Genomic DNA, 13,304 nt, shown 5'->3' with positions numbered 1-13,304 from the left:
GATACAATAAAGGTGTGACTTCAAGATCAAACACTTGAATGCAGATGTCACAAGCACATCACTTTGATGTTTTCAGTGAAAGCATGCATTTTAGATCATGTTGATCATGCCAAATCATGTTGAAACTAGACGAAGATGGTGTCCTGAATTGAGTTAGGAAGCAATACTAAATAATACATACAAAGCATTTAATGCACAGTCTGGGAGATATATACTGAATATTAACAATAAGGGGTGGGCAATAAGATCTTATACAGTCTTATAAGTAATTCTTATGCAGTCATATGAGTATAGGAGTAATTATATTTTAAATAAGGAAATATATCATGACAATTAGTCCTTCTTGATGTAAGAATTTTTATGGCAATCGCATTATCACTGTTTAAAAAGTATATATTAAAAAAATAAACTTGTGGAAATTTCATGAAGGCAATAATATAGAATTAAACTAAATTCTGAATATTGCAATGATTTTAATTAATTTCATTTTACAACACTTCCCGAGGCTTGAAAAACAAACTGTTTTAATAATGTCTCTAGTTTAAATTTCAAAAGCAAAACTGTGTTAGAGTTGACAAGTTTCTTTGAATGTTTCAGCGAACTCTGAACTCAAATCGAACTGACTTCTATAACAGATCTTCTATAAATGTTGACGTACCATATGTGAAAACATACAAAAACTCTTTCCACTTTCACGGCATTGCCATTCTCTCTTCCCTGAACTCTTTTAAACAATCATATCAGTAGTTTGCAATTTAAGTAGTCTACTGCAGACTTAACCAAAACATTATTATTTTGTGTCATTATACGAGAACTTGCATCCATGCGACTTGCATTTTGATTACAGCAGGGACCGTCCCAATAAAGCAACCAGGGTTCAACTGCCTTGCGGAGGAGCGCACAGTGGTGGCAAGCAGAGAAGGATGGTACCAGGCAGCTAGCATACATGTTGCAAATGTGGGAAACAACGGCATCTGGTTATGCAACTACATCTAGACTATTTGAAGGAGAGGTCACCACATTAGAAGGTACGTCATCAGACGGGGACTTCTGAAATTACTAAAAACTTGAAAGGGGTACATAGGTGTATGTGTTTTTACCGTAAGCAACCTCTAAACACCTGCTGGTAAACTATTTACACAGATGAGGCACTGAAACCTCAGCAAAACATTACAAATGAGTTAAGGGGCTGTGCAGAAAGGGTAACTAAATGAATCAAGGTTTTCATGACAATGCAATTCAGGACACAATCAGACAATGCTGGGTGCACTGCAAATGTCAAGTCATTATATTGCTCATGAAATGTCTACTCAAACTTTAATTGGGCAAATTTTACTAATGATACAGGACATCAACTTAACATTCTGTTCCCTTAATAATCTCTTAATAAGACTCTTAAAGCCTAGTTCTTTTAACTTGCTTAATAAATTTAGAGCCCAGATGGTTAAGAATAAGGGCAAAAATTGCAAGCATTTACCATTGAGCAAAGAACCTAATCTAGGGTTGCTCTAGGTGAACTGTTTATGTATGGAGCATTTATATTCACAGAATTATAAATTGCTTCTAAATGGAAAGCTGTCCAAAAGGGAAGAGAAATACAGAAATAACCCAAAAATAGGAGGTTTTGATCTCTAAACTGACGCTGATGACTCACCACTCCATTACAATAAGAAGGCACTTCCTGTTCTGGTAGAGATTTTCATAGACGTCAACAATCCTGACGATATGGGTACATGAGGATGCCCGCCAGTGCAGCTCCACCTCTCGTCTAGCTTTGGGACAGTCGTGAAGCATCTTAAAGAGAGAATGAAAATGAGAGTTAACCAAGTTATTTAGTTGTGACAGCGATTATTCATAACTGAAGTTTGTGACAAATGTTTACTTTTAATAAAGCACAAAACAATAAATATGCAACAATTTATAACTATATATTTATAACCATTTTTCCTCAAATGTATATTATTTGTGCTTCTTTATATTTATTTTAATATATATTATTGAATTGGATGTCTTTATTGTCAAGTACAGCAGAGTTGAAATGCTATAAATTAGGCGTTTGTGTATATATACAGTATGCTAAATTTATAAATGAGGGAAAAAAAGACAAGAAAGTAATGTATACTCTTCTAATGCCACTAACGTCACAATGCAGTACAACCAGATTTCTGAAGCTTTGCCTCCCCCTACAGGTAATCACCCCTAATTACATCAAGATCTAGGCAGCATATTTTTGTGAATGGTCATACTAACATCATACACTTTTTATTTTATTCATTATATTATACAACATGACATTTTAAATGGGTTTTCATTTTTGGCTGAACCATCCCTTTAAATGCCATACATCCCATTTTATCAAAGACGAAGACATAAATCAACTGCAGTCAACTAAGCCATTGTTTTGCCCAAATGTAAAGCATGTAACAACAGATAAATGTCCTTCATTCAGTTTCACACCCAACTTACATTTTAGAGCCCTGGAAATTTGTGCGGTGTTTAAAGACTGCTAAGAACAATCACATCACTGAAAGTCAAATATAGACTCAAATGTCAAATATAGAAATGACTGAAACATGAATGTATAGTCCAGCCGCAAAGCCAACTGAATATAACCTTTTTGTTAATCACTGAAAGAGGAATTTGGAGTGTGAGGAACAGGGACTTAAAACCTTTTTTTCCTGCTTTTAAAATAATGGAGAGAGATTTAGGGCCAAAATATTCCATGACAGCAGAAACAGGATACTTCTTATAATAAATGAAAACGACATAAGACACTTTTTTTCCAGACAAAAGATCCTGTTTTAAGGAAAAGACCACAGGCTTACAGGATATTAAACAAGACAGATCTGGAACATCTTAAGTATATTAGACAAGTTGTAAGCAACACATAAGCAATTGACCACTATTAAGGCATGTTGTCCTGCAGCACACAGTTATGTATGACAGGCAGGGGAAAGAATCTATTCAGGTCGGGGGGGTGGGGGGCTGGGGGCTTCAGACGGCAGACATTCTCTCCTGTCCATATAGGCAGCTTAGAGGTCTCAGGATTCCTGCCTGATTCACCGCCCACATCATGCCTGTGAAAGCTCATATCCACACACCAGCCTACAAGGGCCTAAACAGCTTATTTGGCAGAGCTAAACCAGGAACCTTCATTTGCTTGCCAACCATGTCTACAGGTGTGATTCAGACCAACTTGTCTGATGAGAGGATTGGTTATCACAAATGTAAATAAAAACAGAAATACATATATATATAGCATGTAAAACTCATCCGTGAAAATACAGACACATCACCCACACATTGCACAACACACAGTAGCAGTCACAAAGCCTTCTCTCACCAAAGCCCTCTGGTTCTCAAACAGACAGATAGCTGTAATGTTTCATTTCAAGGTGGCATTTCACTAATGCTCAGCAGAACAAGAGCTTTTTTGTTCATCTTTGTAGGATATTTAGTAGTCTAGAATGCGATTGACCTGAATGACTCCGCTTCTACTTGACTCATTTCAGATACCATAATTTAGTATAGTAGTTTTGTTAAATGTTTTGACAGAAGGGATAACCTCATAAAAAAAAAAAAAGACTACTGGTACTCACATATACCAAGGTCTAGCTCCGTTCAGTGACTGATTTGATGTGGAAAAGGGTAGATGACATAATATCCAAGCAGTTTGACTTTTAAACTAAATTTTAGATTAAAAACTATTTTATAACTATTATGCATGCAGTTTCAAATAATTTGTCACACCACACAAACATTTAAAATGAAAGGAAAAATGCTATTAAAATGGGTGAGAAAGATTAATAATGCCATTTATGGAACCAAATATATTAGAAATCATTTTCTTTTATTGATATGTGACCTCTTCCATCATTTTAAAACCATTCTGACCCAGAAACACAAGCTTTATCTACTCAAGTAGTCAGGAAGGTTCCCACTTTCTAATTATTTTCTAATGAATAGTACGCTTCCATCCAAACCATCGCAGAGATATTATCATTTTGCTGGCTGCAATAAACCCTTGAGAAAATTAACACTAATGACTGCAAACAATGTTTTATTATTTAACAGCATTAGAGGATTTATTCAAACAAACTACCAGTCAAAATTGCAGAATCATTAAAATTTTAATGTTTTTGAAAGTCGTCACTTTTGTGTTTCTATTTAATATAAGAAAAAAAATCTTGAGCACCAAACCAGCACATTAGAATGATTTCTGAAATTATTTGACAATGAAGACTGGAGTAATGATGCTGAAATTTCAGCTTTAACATCATAGGAATATATATATATATAAAATGTTAGTTCATAAATAACACTGCTGCATCCTTAGATTTTAACAACATGTTATTAAATATTGGAATACCTAAGATTAATGACTTTTCAGAAGAATGTTTCATTGGCAGTTTGTTAAAGGTCCCGTGATGTGGATTATTTTCTTTTCTTTTTTATGTTTCCTGAGGTGTACCCATATTGTTAGTAAGATTTGTATATTTAAATTTTTGAAATGAAAGGCATATTTATATCCTGATTTAAATCATCTGCCTTGAATGCTCTGTTTGAAGGGGCGTGTCTGCTGTGAGACTTGGAGTAAATGACAACTGTTGTGATTGGCTGACATCTTTGCATTAGAAATGTGTATTACATGTGGAACCCCTCTCAAATACTTTTACTAAGTTTTTTTACTATTACAACGATCGAGATTAACGAATCGTGGTAGTGTTGATTATAGCATTATTTTGTAGATATTTTCCCATCACATGAATCGCTGCAGTGATGAGCTTTGAGTAGACAGAGTCTGTTTATCGCCTAAATGCAGTGATCTCTTCATTGCAACACATTTTTTCTCATAAAATGCTTTCACCACAACTAACAGCAAACACAATATCGACATGAATACAGTAAGAGCGTCGTTGTGCAGCATAACAGAGTCATTCATTATAACGGGAGTTTGGGCAAGTGTGCAGATATACTCGCGAGTCGCGATATGTGATTGACAGCTCCAAACAAAGGATCGTTCTTTGATCGTTCTCTGTAGTTAAATCACAATTTAAATAACAGGTTTGTTTCATACTATGGTACGAAGAGAAACAATGTGAAGTTGATCGTTTAGTCACTGGTTTATTTACTGATGCATAAACAGTATTAAACAATTTTGAAAGAAAGTCTAATAATTAGCTACCCATCAGAAATCACTGATCACAGATCAGGCATTAATGAACACTGTTACTCACTGTTTGTGGCGGTGCTGTCGAATCCATATCATAAAATTCTGTTTTTATACAGTCTATGATGTAAAGCCTGACATTGTGACTGAATTAAATTTAAAAAATAAACTGAATAAATTTTTTCTCCAAATTCTCTGGGCGGGCAAAGCAGAGAAAGGGGAGGTAACCTTTCCAGGCCGTCTGAGCTCTCATTTTCTGAAAGGCAGAGCAGGGCACCCAGGGCTTGGTTTACCCCTATTGAAATTTCTAACCACTGCAGGATCATATACAGGCTAGGGGAACTCATATTAATTTTAAAAAACCTCATAAAGTGAAAATTTCATGCTATGGGACCTAATGAATTAATTAATGTTAAGTGTGAATGAACAATAAAGAATAAAAACACTTTCAAACAATATGTAGGGCATGTTGACGCCCAGATAAAAAAAAAAAAAGAAAAAGGTTTGAAAATAAATAGCCTATTTAGTCTAAACATTTAAGTATTTGGCGCTGTGATGAAAACCATATGGTGCATCCACAAAATCTGAATGGCTATTTAAAATTATTTAAATATGTTTTAGAAAGTAGAACAGTTGCTTTATTTAGGGGGTTTCCAGGGTAAGGGCTTCATTTTCTGCGGTTTAGTGCCATCTGCTGTCAGAGAGTGAATGTACTTTCATTCAGTGAATGTGCTTGACTTTGCAAATTGCAATATCTGTCAATCGCAATTAGATATTTTCCATAATTTGTACAGCCCTAATTATGCAAGAAGAACAAGATGACACGAAGCTGTGGCAGGTGTGAACACACTGAGGGTATTGGATCTAGGTATAAAATAAAGCTCAGTCTGGTAAGGTGAGACATCTTATTGTCAAGCGCCACGTGTAATTATATGCCAAGCTGATGAACGGAAAGTGTTGCCAAGCCAACAGAGACCAATTCTTGCCGTCACTGGACTAATGCCTGCTTTTTATGAAGACCAATATTTCTCAAACGTCAAGAATGCATTTCGAAGAGCCAATTTGAAAAGCATGCATGCATATATAATATATATATAAGCACTCCTTTGCGATTAAAAATGTAAATCAAAATAAAATGAAACAAAGACTTATCTGCCACCTGAATGTTAAATAATTTGTTACACCAGGAATATGGATTAAATTTTGGTCATTCTGAGTAAGGTTAAAGACTGTGCATACTGTGACTATGTAAATAGGAATGCAACTGGAACATCTATATTAGACTGTAGTGACTAAGACATTAAAAGTCATTAACAAATCTGACATGGATCACTGTGAGTGAGTGACAGGGAGGAAGGGACATATGGCAGGTGGCACGAGCCTTGTTTTGCATGTGAAGGGGATAGGAAAGAAGGGTTGGCGTCACGTGTGGTGTCGTGTGAGAGGGGGAGGGTGTTGGTTTTCTCAAATGAAACATGTGGTGGGGCCGAGGGTGCTCCAATTTCACTGCCAAACCCCAAAGCACCCTTGATATCCTGCTAATATCCTGACAATCAACAACAACCTGCTAAAACTTCAAAATATACAAATGCAAACAAATATGACACCCACGGTGGCAAAGGGGCACAACGTTTGGGGCAAACATACAAAGTAGTCATGTTAACAGCAATTAAAAGGTTCTAATCAAAACTGCTTTTGCTAACAAACCCAGTCATGTTCAGTTCTACAAAAATTGCAAACACCTGCAATAAAATGTGCGCTTATAAAGTACAAGTACAGTTATAAAGAAAAAGCAGTTTTTTTTGTATAATACAGTTTTACAAAGAAAACAAGTGTAATTAAAGAATTAAATGTTATATTTGTCTTTCAGACAAAGTGCTTAAATTGCATCTTAAATAGATTAAATTTGTATTGCACCAACTGACATCAAACTTTTAAAGTGCATGTAGAGGGATAGTTTACTCAAAAATAAGTTTTTTACCCTAAGGTTTGTTACAGGCACATTAACACAGCATTACAGTAAAGCAAGACTACTGTACCAATGCACACATCAAGAACCTTTGTTTGTTACGTTTGTCAATTTTTCACATCTGTGTACAGGTAAGTACATATCATTCACACTATGAAGAGACAAGTTCACATAAAATGAGTAAAAATGTTGAGTTAGCCTTGAAAAGTTCTCTTTTATCTCTGCTCTTTAGTCCCACTCTTTTAATACCAGAGGATCTGCAGGAAAATAATGTCCATCTGTTATCAGAGGTTTTCTTTCCGCCTGCTCAGTGGGAGAATAGCAGATGTGGCCCATTCACCTTCCTGAGCCCCAATACAAAAGATCTCCTCCGCACGTACACAAAAGAGCAGGGTGAGAGGTTTCTAGAGGGTGGGAAGGGAGGGCTGGAGTTGGAGGGCCAGCATCTTCCACCTGCTTCTGTTTAGGGACTGAGGAGACAACAGCCTGTAAGCTACTTACTATCTTACTTTAGTATTATCCGCTCTTTGTGCCCGAGTACGTGTTTGGGATACATTCATGTTTGTGATGCCAGACTATTGCTCATTGTGATGACTGGCCATCCACATGTCAGAGTAAACATGTTTGTGTCAAAATGTCTTGATCTGATTAAAGACATCTGCCACTGACCCCTCTGACTTAACTCAAAAGGAGCTTTGTCTATGACATATAATAACATTACAAAAGTCTTCTTATTTGTTAGATTTCCTGTTATCACAGATTCCATTCGTATCCCATTCCAGACCATGACCAACAGCTTGTAACACTTACACTACAGCTCTTTAATGTGTTACACCTTTCTTTTCTTCCTGTGACGTACGCATGGTTTAGGGCCAGACACTTGGGCTTGTACTCACATGAAAAGCGGTGGAAATTTAATGCGTCTAGAGCTCATTACCCTGCTGCCAAAGCAACATAATATCTGGAAACCCACAACAGTACTTACGGGCACTGCAGGCAATGGATGACAACTGAACTTCCTAGAAAAGGAACCTATTCATTCACAAGATTATTGAATTGGTTTTAGAGTGTCAACTGTATCCGAATGCACAGATCCCCTAAAAATGGGTCTACCAAGGCCATCCTTAAAAAATATTTTGGTTTGCAGTAACAGTATTTTTTTTTTTTTTTAAAGGGTCGGTAGGTCGGTCTATTTTTTTTTTTTTTTTGAGTTTCAATGTAAAAAAAAAGTACATTTTTGTGATGGTGATGACGTAAGTATGAATTTAAACAAATTAGCATATCGTGGTGTCACTGACTGGGTCTTCAACCCTCGAGCGCATCATTGCAAACCTCATTTTGATGCAGGCTATATGGACTAAAAAACAAATTAAAATCTTTGTCAAAAACATGTTTACTGCATGAATTTCAGGTGAGAAGAATTGCTACATGCTACCTACAATGAGAGACAGTTTACTTCGCTTTCTTGAGTTGTCACTTTTGTTAAAAAAAATCCTGTTTGATTTGAGTGACAAGTGTTCATTGAACCGATTTTGCATGTCTAAATAAGTTTTATATGGCAAATAACAAAATATAGGTAAATCCACGGACAACAGGCAGGAGGAATGTAAAGATTCTGTTGTAAAAAGAGAAACATTGTGCAGAAGTATTATTTGCTGTTATTTGTGTGTGTCCTGGCACAACAGAAAACTAAACGGTGCCCAAGCTGCAGTTGCTGTGACGCCTGTTCAAAAAAAAAAAAAAAAAAACCTGGACGCGCTCCGAGAGAAGGTCGTTAAAATTAATTTCCTATTTTCGTTCTCGAAACTTGTGTTGGTTGATTCGTGCAATAGATTTTCGAACATAAAGTGACAGTCGACACGGTCACGGTTTTAAACTAGACGTGAAGAATGGATGAGAAAAGATCTGGGCACAGTTTTTCAAGAACTTCGTGCCAAGTAAAAGCGGTGTCTAGCTGTTTTAATGATTTTTTTTAGATGTACTATGGTGCCCGAACCCGTATGACTTTGAAGAAAGACCGCAAATTTACAATCGGCAAGTCGGTCGGTCTAAAAGCAAAAAAAATAAAAATAACATTTAGTCGGTGCTAAATTGACCGGGTCGGTCGGGTTATGGCAAACAATAATATTTTTAAGGATGGCCCAAACTTTCTTAACCACTGTAGGTCAAGGACCAGATTGAACTAATCGCCAACTGAAGTATGCAAATAACTTTATTTGTTAACAAACCATGCTCTTCTAGTAGATTTAAGATCCAGAATTAACAGTTCTTCTAACCAAAAAAAGGAACACACTTTCATTCATCATGTTAGCATTTACTAATTTTTGCCAATCAGAATGAATCCAATTTGTTTTTTTGATCTACACACCCCATTCACAGTTCGGTTTTATTCAGACCAAGCTTAATCAAATCACTTGAGATGTTTTCATGAAGGCTTTTCAGTCTGACTGAAGATTTTTTTGACATATTGCGATTTGATTTGCGATTTTAAATTTGCAAAGTCAAGCTTCAGCTCAATAGTCAATAATGTGCAGCAAAATGTGCTTACAGTTTCCATTAAACCATTACAAAATTTTAGTTTTTAGCATTATTCCAATAGGAATTACTGTTGTTCCATCAAATAGACTCCATTATAGTTTACATTAAAACCAATTCAATTCCCATTATAACTCTGAAATCCATTCACTTTTCAATTGTGGTTTAGGAGGGGTTCTATATATTTTTATTTATTATAAATAAATAAAAATCAGCAGACAAGATTATAATGGTATAACTACTGTGTGACGAGTGGGGCGGGGCCGAGGGATGTGGGAATGAGCGAGGCCGGTGGAGTGATTGGGAAATGAGTGACACCTGCGACCCACCACAGGTCTCGAGTCCCACAGAGGAGATGGAAGGAGATAAGACTGGAACGATGACAGTGAAGGACGAGAGAGAACCAGGCCTGGGCTTTTAGTTGTGTTTGCTTTTTATTTGTGTTTTGGGTTTATTTTTGTAACCGCCGGTTCCCGCCTCCTCCTTCCGAATGAATATGAAGGTTTTTATTATTACATACTATTACAGAATTAAGTTAATTACAGAACTTCACTGGAAAGATTTGTTTTTGTTTTTTTTATAAATAAAGAACTATTTTTTTAGTCAATTATTCAAGTATTGCATGTGTTACACTGTATTTGGGATTTTAAGAACAAGTGGAAAATGTGCTGAATGTTTCATTTCATCCAAAGGGAATTAGCAAGCAGTTAGACTGAATTTACAATGGTTTTAAATGCTGAGCCAGGCGCAAGTCGACGCAGGTTGCGCGTGTGCGCTGCGCCTCATCCATACTGCAAGATGAGCTTGTGGAGATTTGCGGTGCAGTGCGCGCGCGAATATAACCGAGCATTACAAAACAGGCTGCGTGAGTGCGACTAGTGTGAACGGCTCATCCGTGACGTGGGATTCGCGCCACTTGAGAAAGAGAGGAGCGAGTATGAGAACAATTCAGAGACATAGGCTGTGTGTACGGTCTTCTGAATTGTGAATAGCGAACATGCAATAAGGGATGCTCTTGCTGCATTGGAATTTTTTTGTTCGTTGTCCATCGTTGTTTCGAAGCTTAAGTTACATTATGTTTTTCTTTAGTTTTAATTGGCCTTACTATTGACCTGACCCAGGTTTTTATTTTCATTTTATTTTTTAAATGGTGGGTGTTTAGCAGTGGCTAGAGCAGTGCTGATTGGGCAGTCATGCATATGCTCTGGAACAGAGACCAGCGCGACAGCAGCAATTGGCGACTGGATGGGGTGTGCCCAGCAACATGACAAAGTTCAGAATCCTTCAACTTTAAGCAAATGGAGAGTGACATTCTGGGGCAACAACCAACAGGAAAGAAGAGCTCATTTGATCGTTCTCCTCACAGCCCCTAGATAAACATATGCAATGGAAAAAAGTAGGCTTTGTTTCTCTAAAATTCATTTTTATATTATATTTAGTCTTTTGCCTCTAAAATGTTTGTATTTAGTGGCAAGAAACCTAATTCACTGTCAAGACAGCCACTAGTAAGATTATCCACCAGCAACCTCATTGCCAACCTTCGGCGACAAACAGCGAAAAAAGTCCCTGTAGAGTGTATGCATCTTGAGCCATCATTCAAGATTAAAGGATTATTTGGGTGAAAGTAAATGTAGTTACTGACCAGAGGACTTTAGACAAGAATTAAATACATAAAAAAGGTGCACAATGATACAGTCAGAAGGATTTTCAATCTACAAATCGCTATTTACCATGGATTTAATTTAGTAAAGCTGTGCCATGGTATTGTGGCAGAAATGTGTTTTTTGTTATCAACCAATAGCGTTTTTTTTTTTTTTTGCATATTAAACATATTTAGACATGCCTACTATTTTTCATACAATTACCTAGAAAATTGGCACTTTTACCATTGTCTTGTGCTGTGTGTGTGGTATGTGTGGTTTTAAAGCTGCAGTCCTTAAATTTGGTGTTCAAAATTTACTACATTTATATAATAAGCGAATACACCATTAATCCATTTTCAAACTATGTTTTTGGCTTGTCCTGAATCACTACGGTACACCTATAACAAGTGTTTATATTCCTACTATTTAGACTGGTTTGGGTAGGTACTTCTGCAGAGTAGCCCTGTACCTGCGTTATTCACCATAGACATAAAACGAGAGAAGTAGATCCGGCTACAATGTTCTTCCGCAAGACGCATAAGGTTCTGTTTATTAACCACTAGGGGTGCACAAAATATTCAGCAACTAAAATTGGGTGCTTTTTATTTAACTTATTTTAGACTGAAGCACTGCAACACCAGCTGACTGCCATTAAACAGCTTAATAGATCAAAGACAATTTGTAATGTAACTCCGACTGAAAATGTCTGAAACAGCAAAAAAAACACATAGACCTAGGATGCCTTGAGGGTGAGTAATGTATGGGTTAATTTTCACTTTTGGGTGAACTAACCTTTAAGACCAAAAATCTGTGTTTAGACTTCAAAGAAATAAATAAATGTGACATTTATTGTGATAATTATCAATTAATTATTGAACTGATATGACCTTTTTTATTGTGATTTTTTTTTTTTTTTTTTTGGCCTTAATGCCCAGTCCTACTCTTTAAAAAGTCTTACAAGGTTGTACATTAACACAAAGTTGTCAGTCACACTAGAGTGCTTCCAGTCATACACATGCAAACACTGGAAAACAAAAGAATAATTACATAAGGGGAAGTTCCACTGTGCATTTATTTTGCTCAACTCTGACCTGTGAAGTTTTACCAATAGAGAATTCAAATATCATGCACTGACCCTTTGGAAAAGAATTGAATGGAATTCAATAAGGCGAAATGAAATCAAATGCTGCACTGATTACAGCTTTGCAAGGTTGAGCAATTTTACATGCTTTCAAATACAGTTTCAAATATATCAATAATGGCTAATAAAGACGACCCCTGTAGCTGACAATCAAGTTTTAATGAAATGCTATTATTCATGCAAAAAGAAAGCAAATGTGGCCATGAAGTGTCACTCTCTTCACAATACAAGATTCCTCCACCAGGTGTCCTTGCGTGTAAAAGAATAAGTATGACAGTTAGAAGTTTCACTTCTACAAGTCCGCCAAACATCCTGTCCCCACTTCCTCAAGTTGACTGCGCAGCTGTGTTGAGACACTACAGCTCAATACACTGACCCATTTGATACCCTCTCCTCTTAAGTGCAATCTGAAAACTGCCAAAAAAAATTATGACACTTTGCTGATGTATTTTCCCTTCGTTATCAGATGACATTTTGGTGTAAATCACCATCACTAAGCTAATGATAATGATACTTTCAGCAGTCATGATTATCTATTGGGCTAAGTCATCGCTTTTCCCTTAGGGGGTTTCCACCTGTCTCACTGGTTGAGAGATGGGAAACTCCTTAGTGGATGTGGTCAATTAACGTCCATGGAAATGGAGGAAGGGCCACACAGGGGACTGCTCATGTCAAAGTCTAACAAGCTGACTTCATATTCATTAGATTGGACTCCCAGAGTAAAAACGCTTTATCTTTACTAAAATAAAAAAATGTCTGCGAGATATGTGAGATGTCACTTTGAAAATGTGATTGAAGACTACTGTAATAAGGGAAAAAAGGAGCATTCACAAAGAGGTTGCACAT

The 13,304-nt window shown here is 36.5% G+C and overlaps 1 protein-coding gene across 1 annotated transcript in view; it reads right to left on the bottom strand.

Annotated features, from left to right (window-relative positions):
• LOC113111235 (MAP kinase-activated protein kinase 2) overlaps positions 1-13,304 on the bottom strand; it is a 29,949-nt gene that overhangs the window by 6,870 nt on the left and 9,775 nt on the right. The window contains exon 2 of the mRNA XM_026275830.1: positions 1,655-1,794. Within this exon, the coding sequence (XP_026131615.1) occupies positions 1,655-1,794 (140 nt within the window). The remainder of the gene's footprint in view (positions 1-1,654; positions 1,795-13,304) is intronic.

This window comes from Carassius auratus, chromosome 11, assembly GCF_003368295.1.
Source record: "Carassius auratus strain Wakin chromosome 11, ASM336829v1, whole genome shotgun sequence".
NCBI lineage: Eukaryota > Metazoa > Chordata > Actinopteri > Cypriniformes > Cyprinidae > Carassius > Carassius auratus.
The sequence above is the reverse complement of the archived record's forward strand: the minus strand, read 5'-3'. Positions and strand labels throughout refer to the sequence as shown.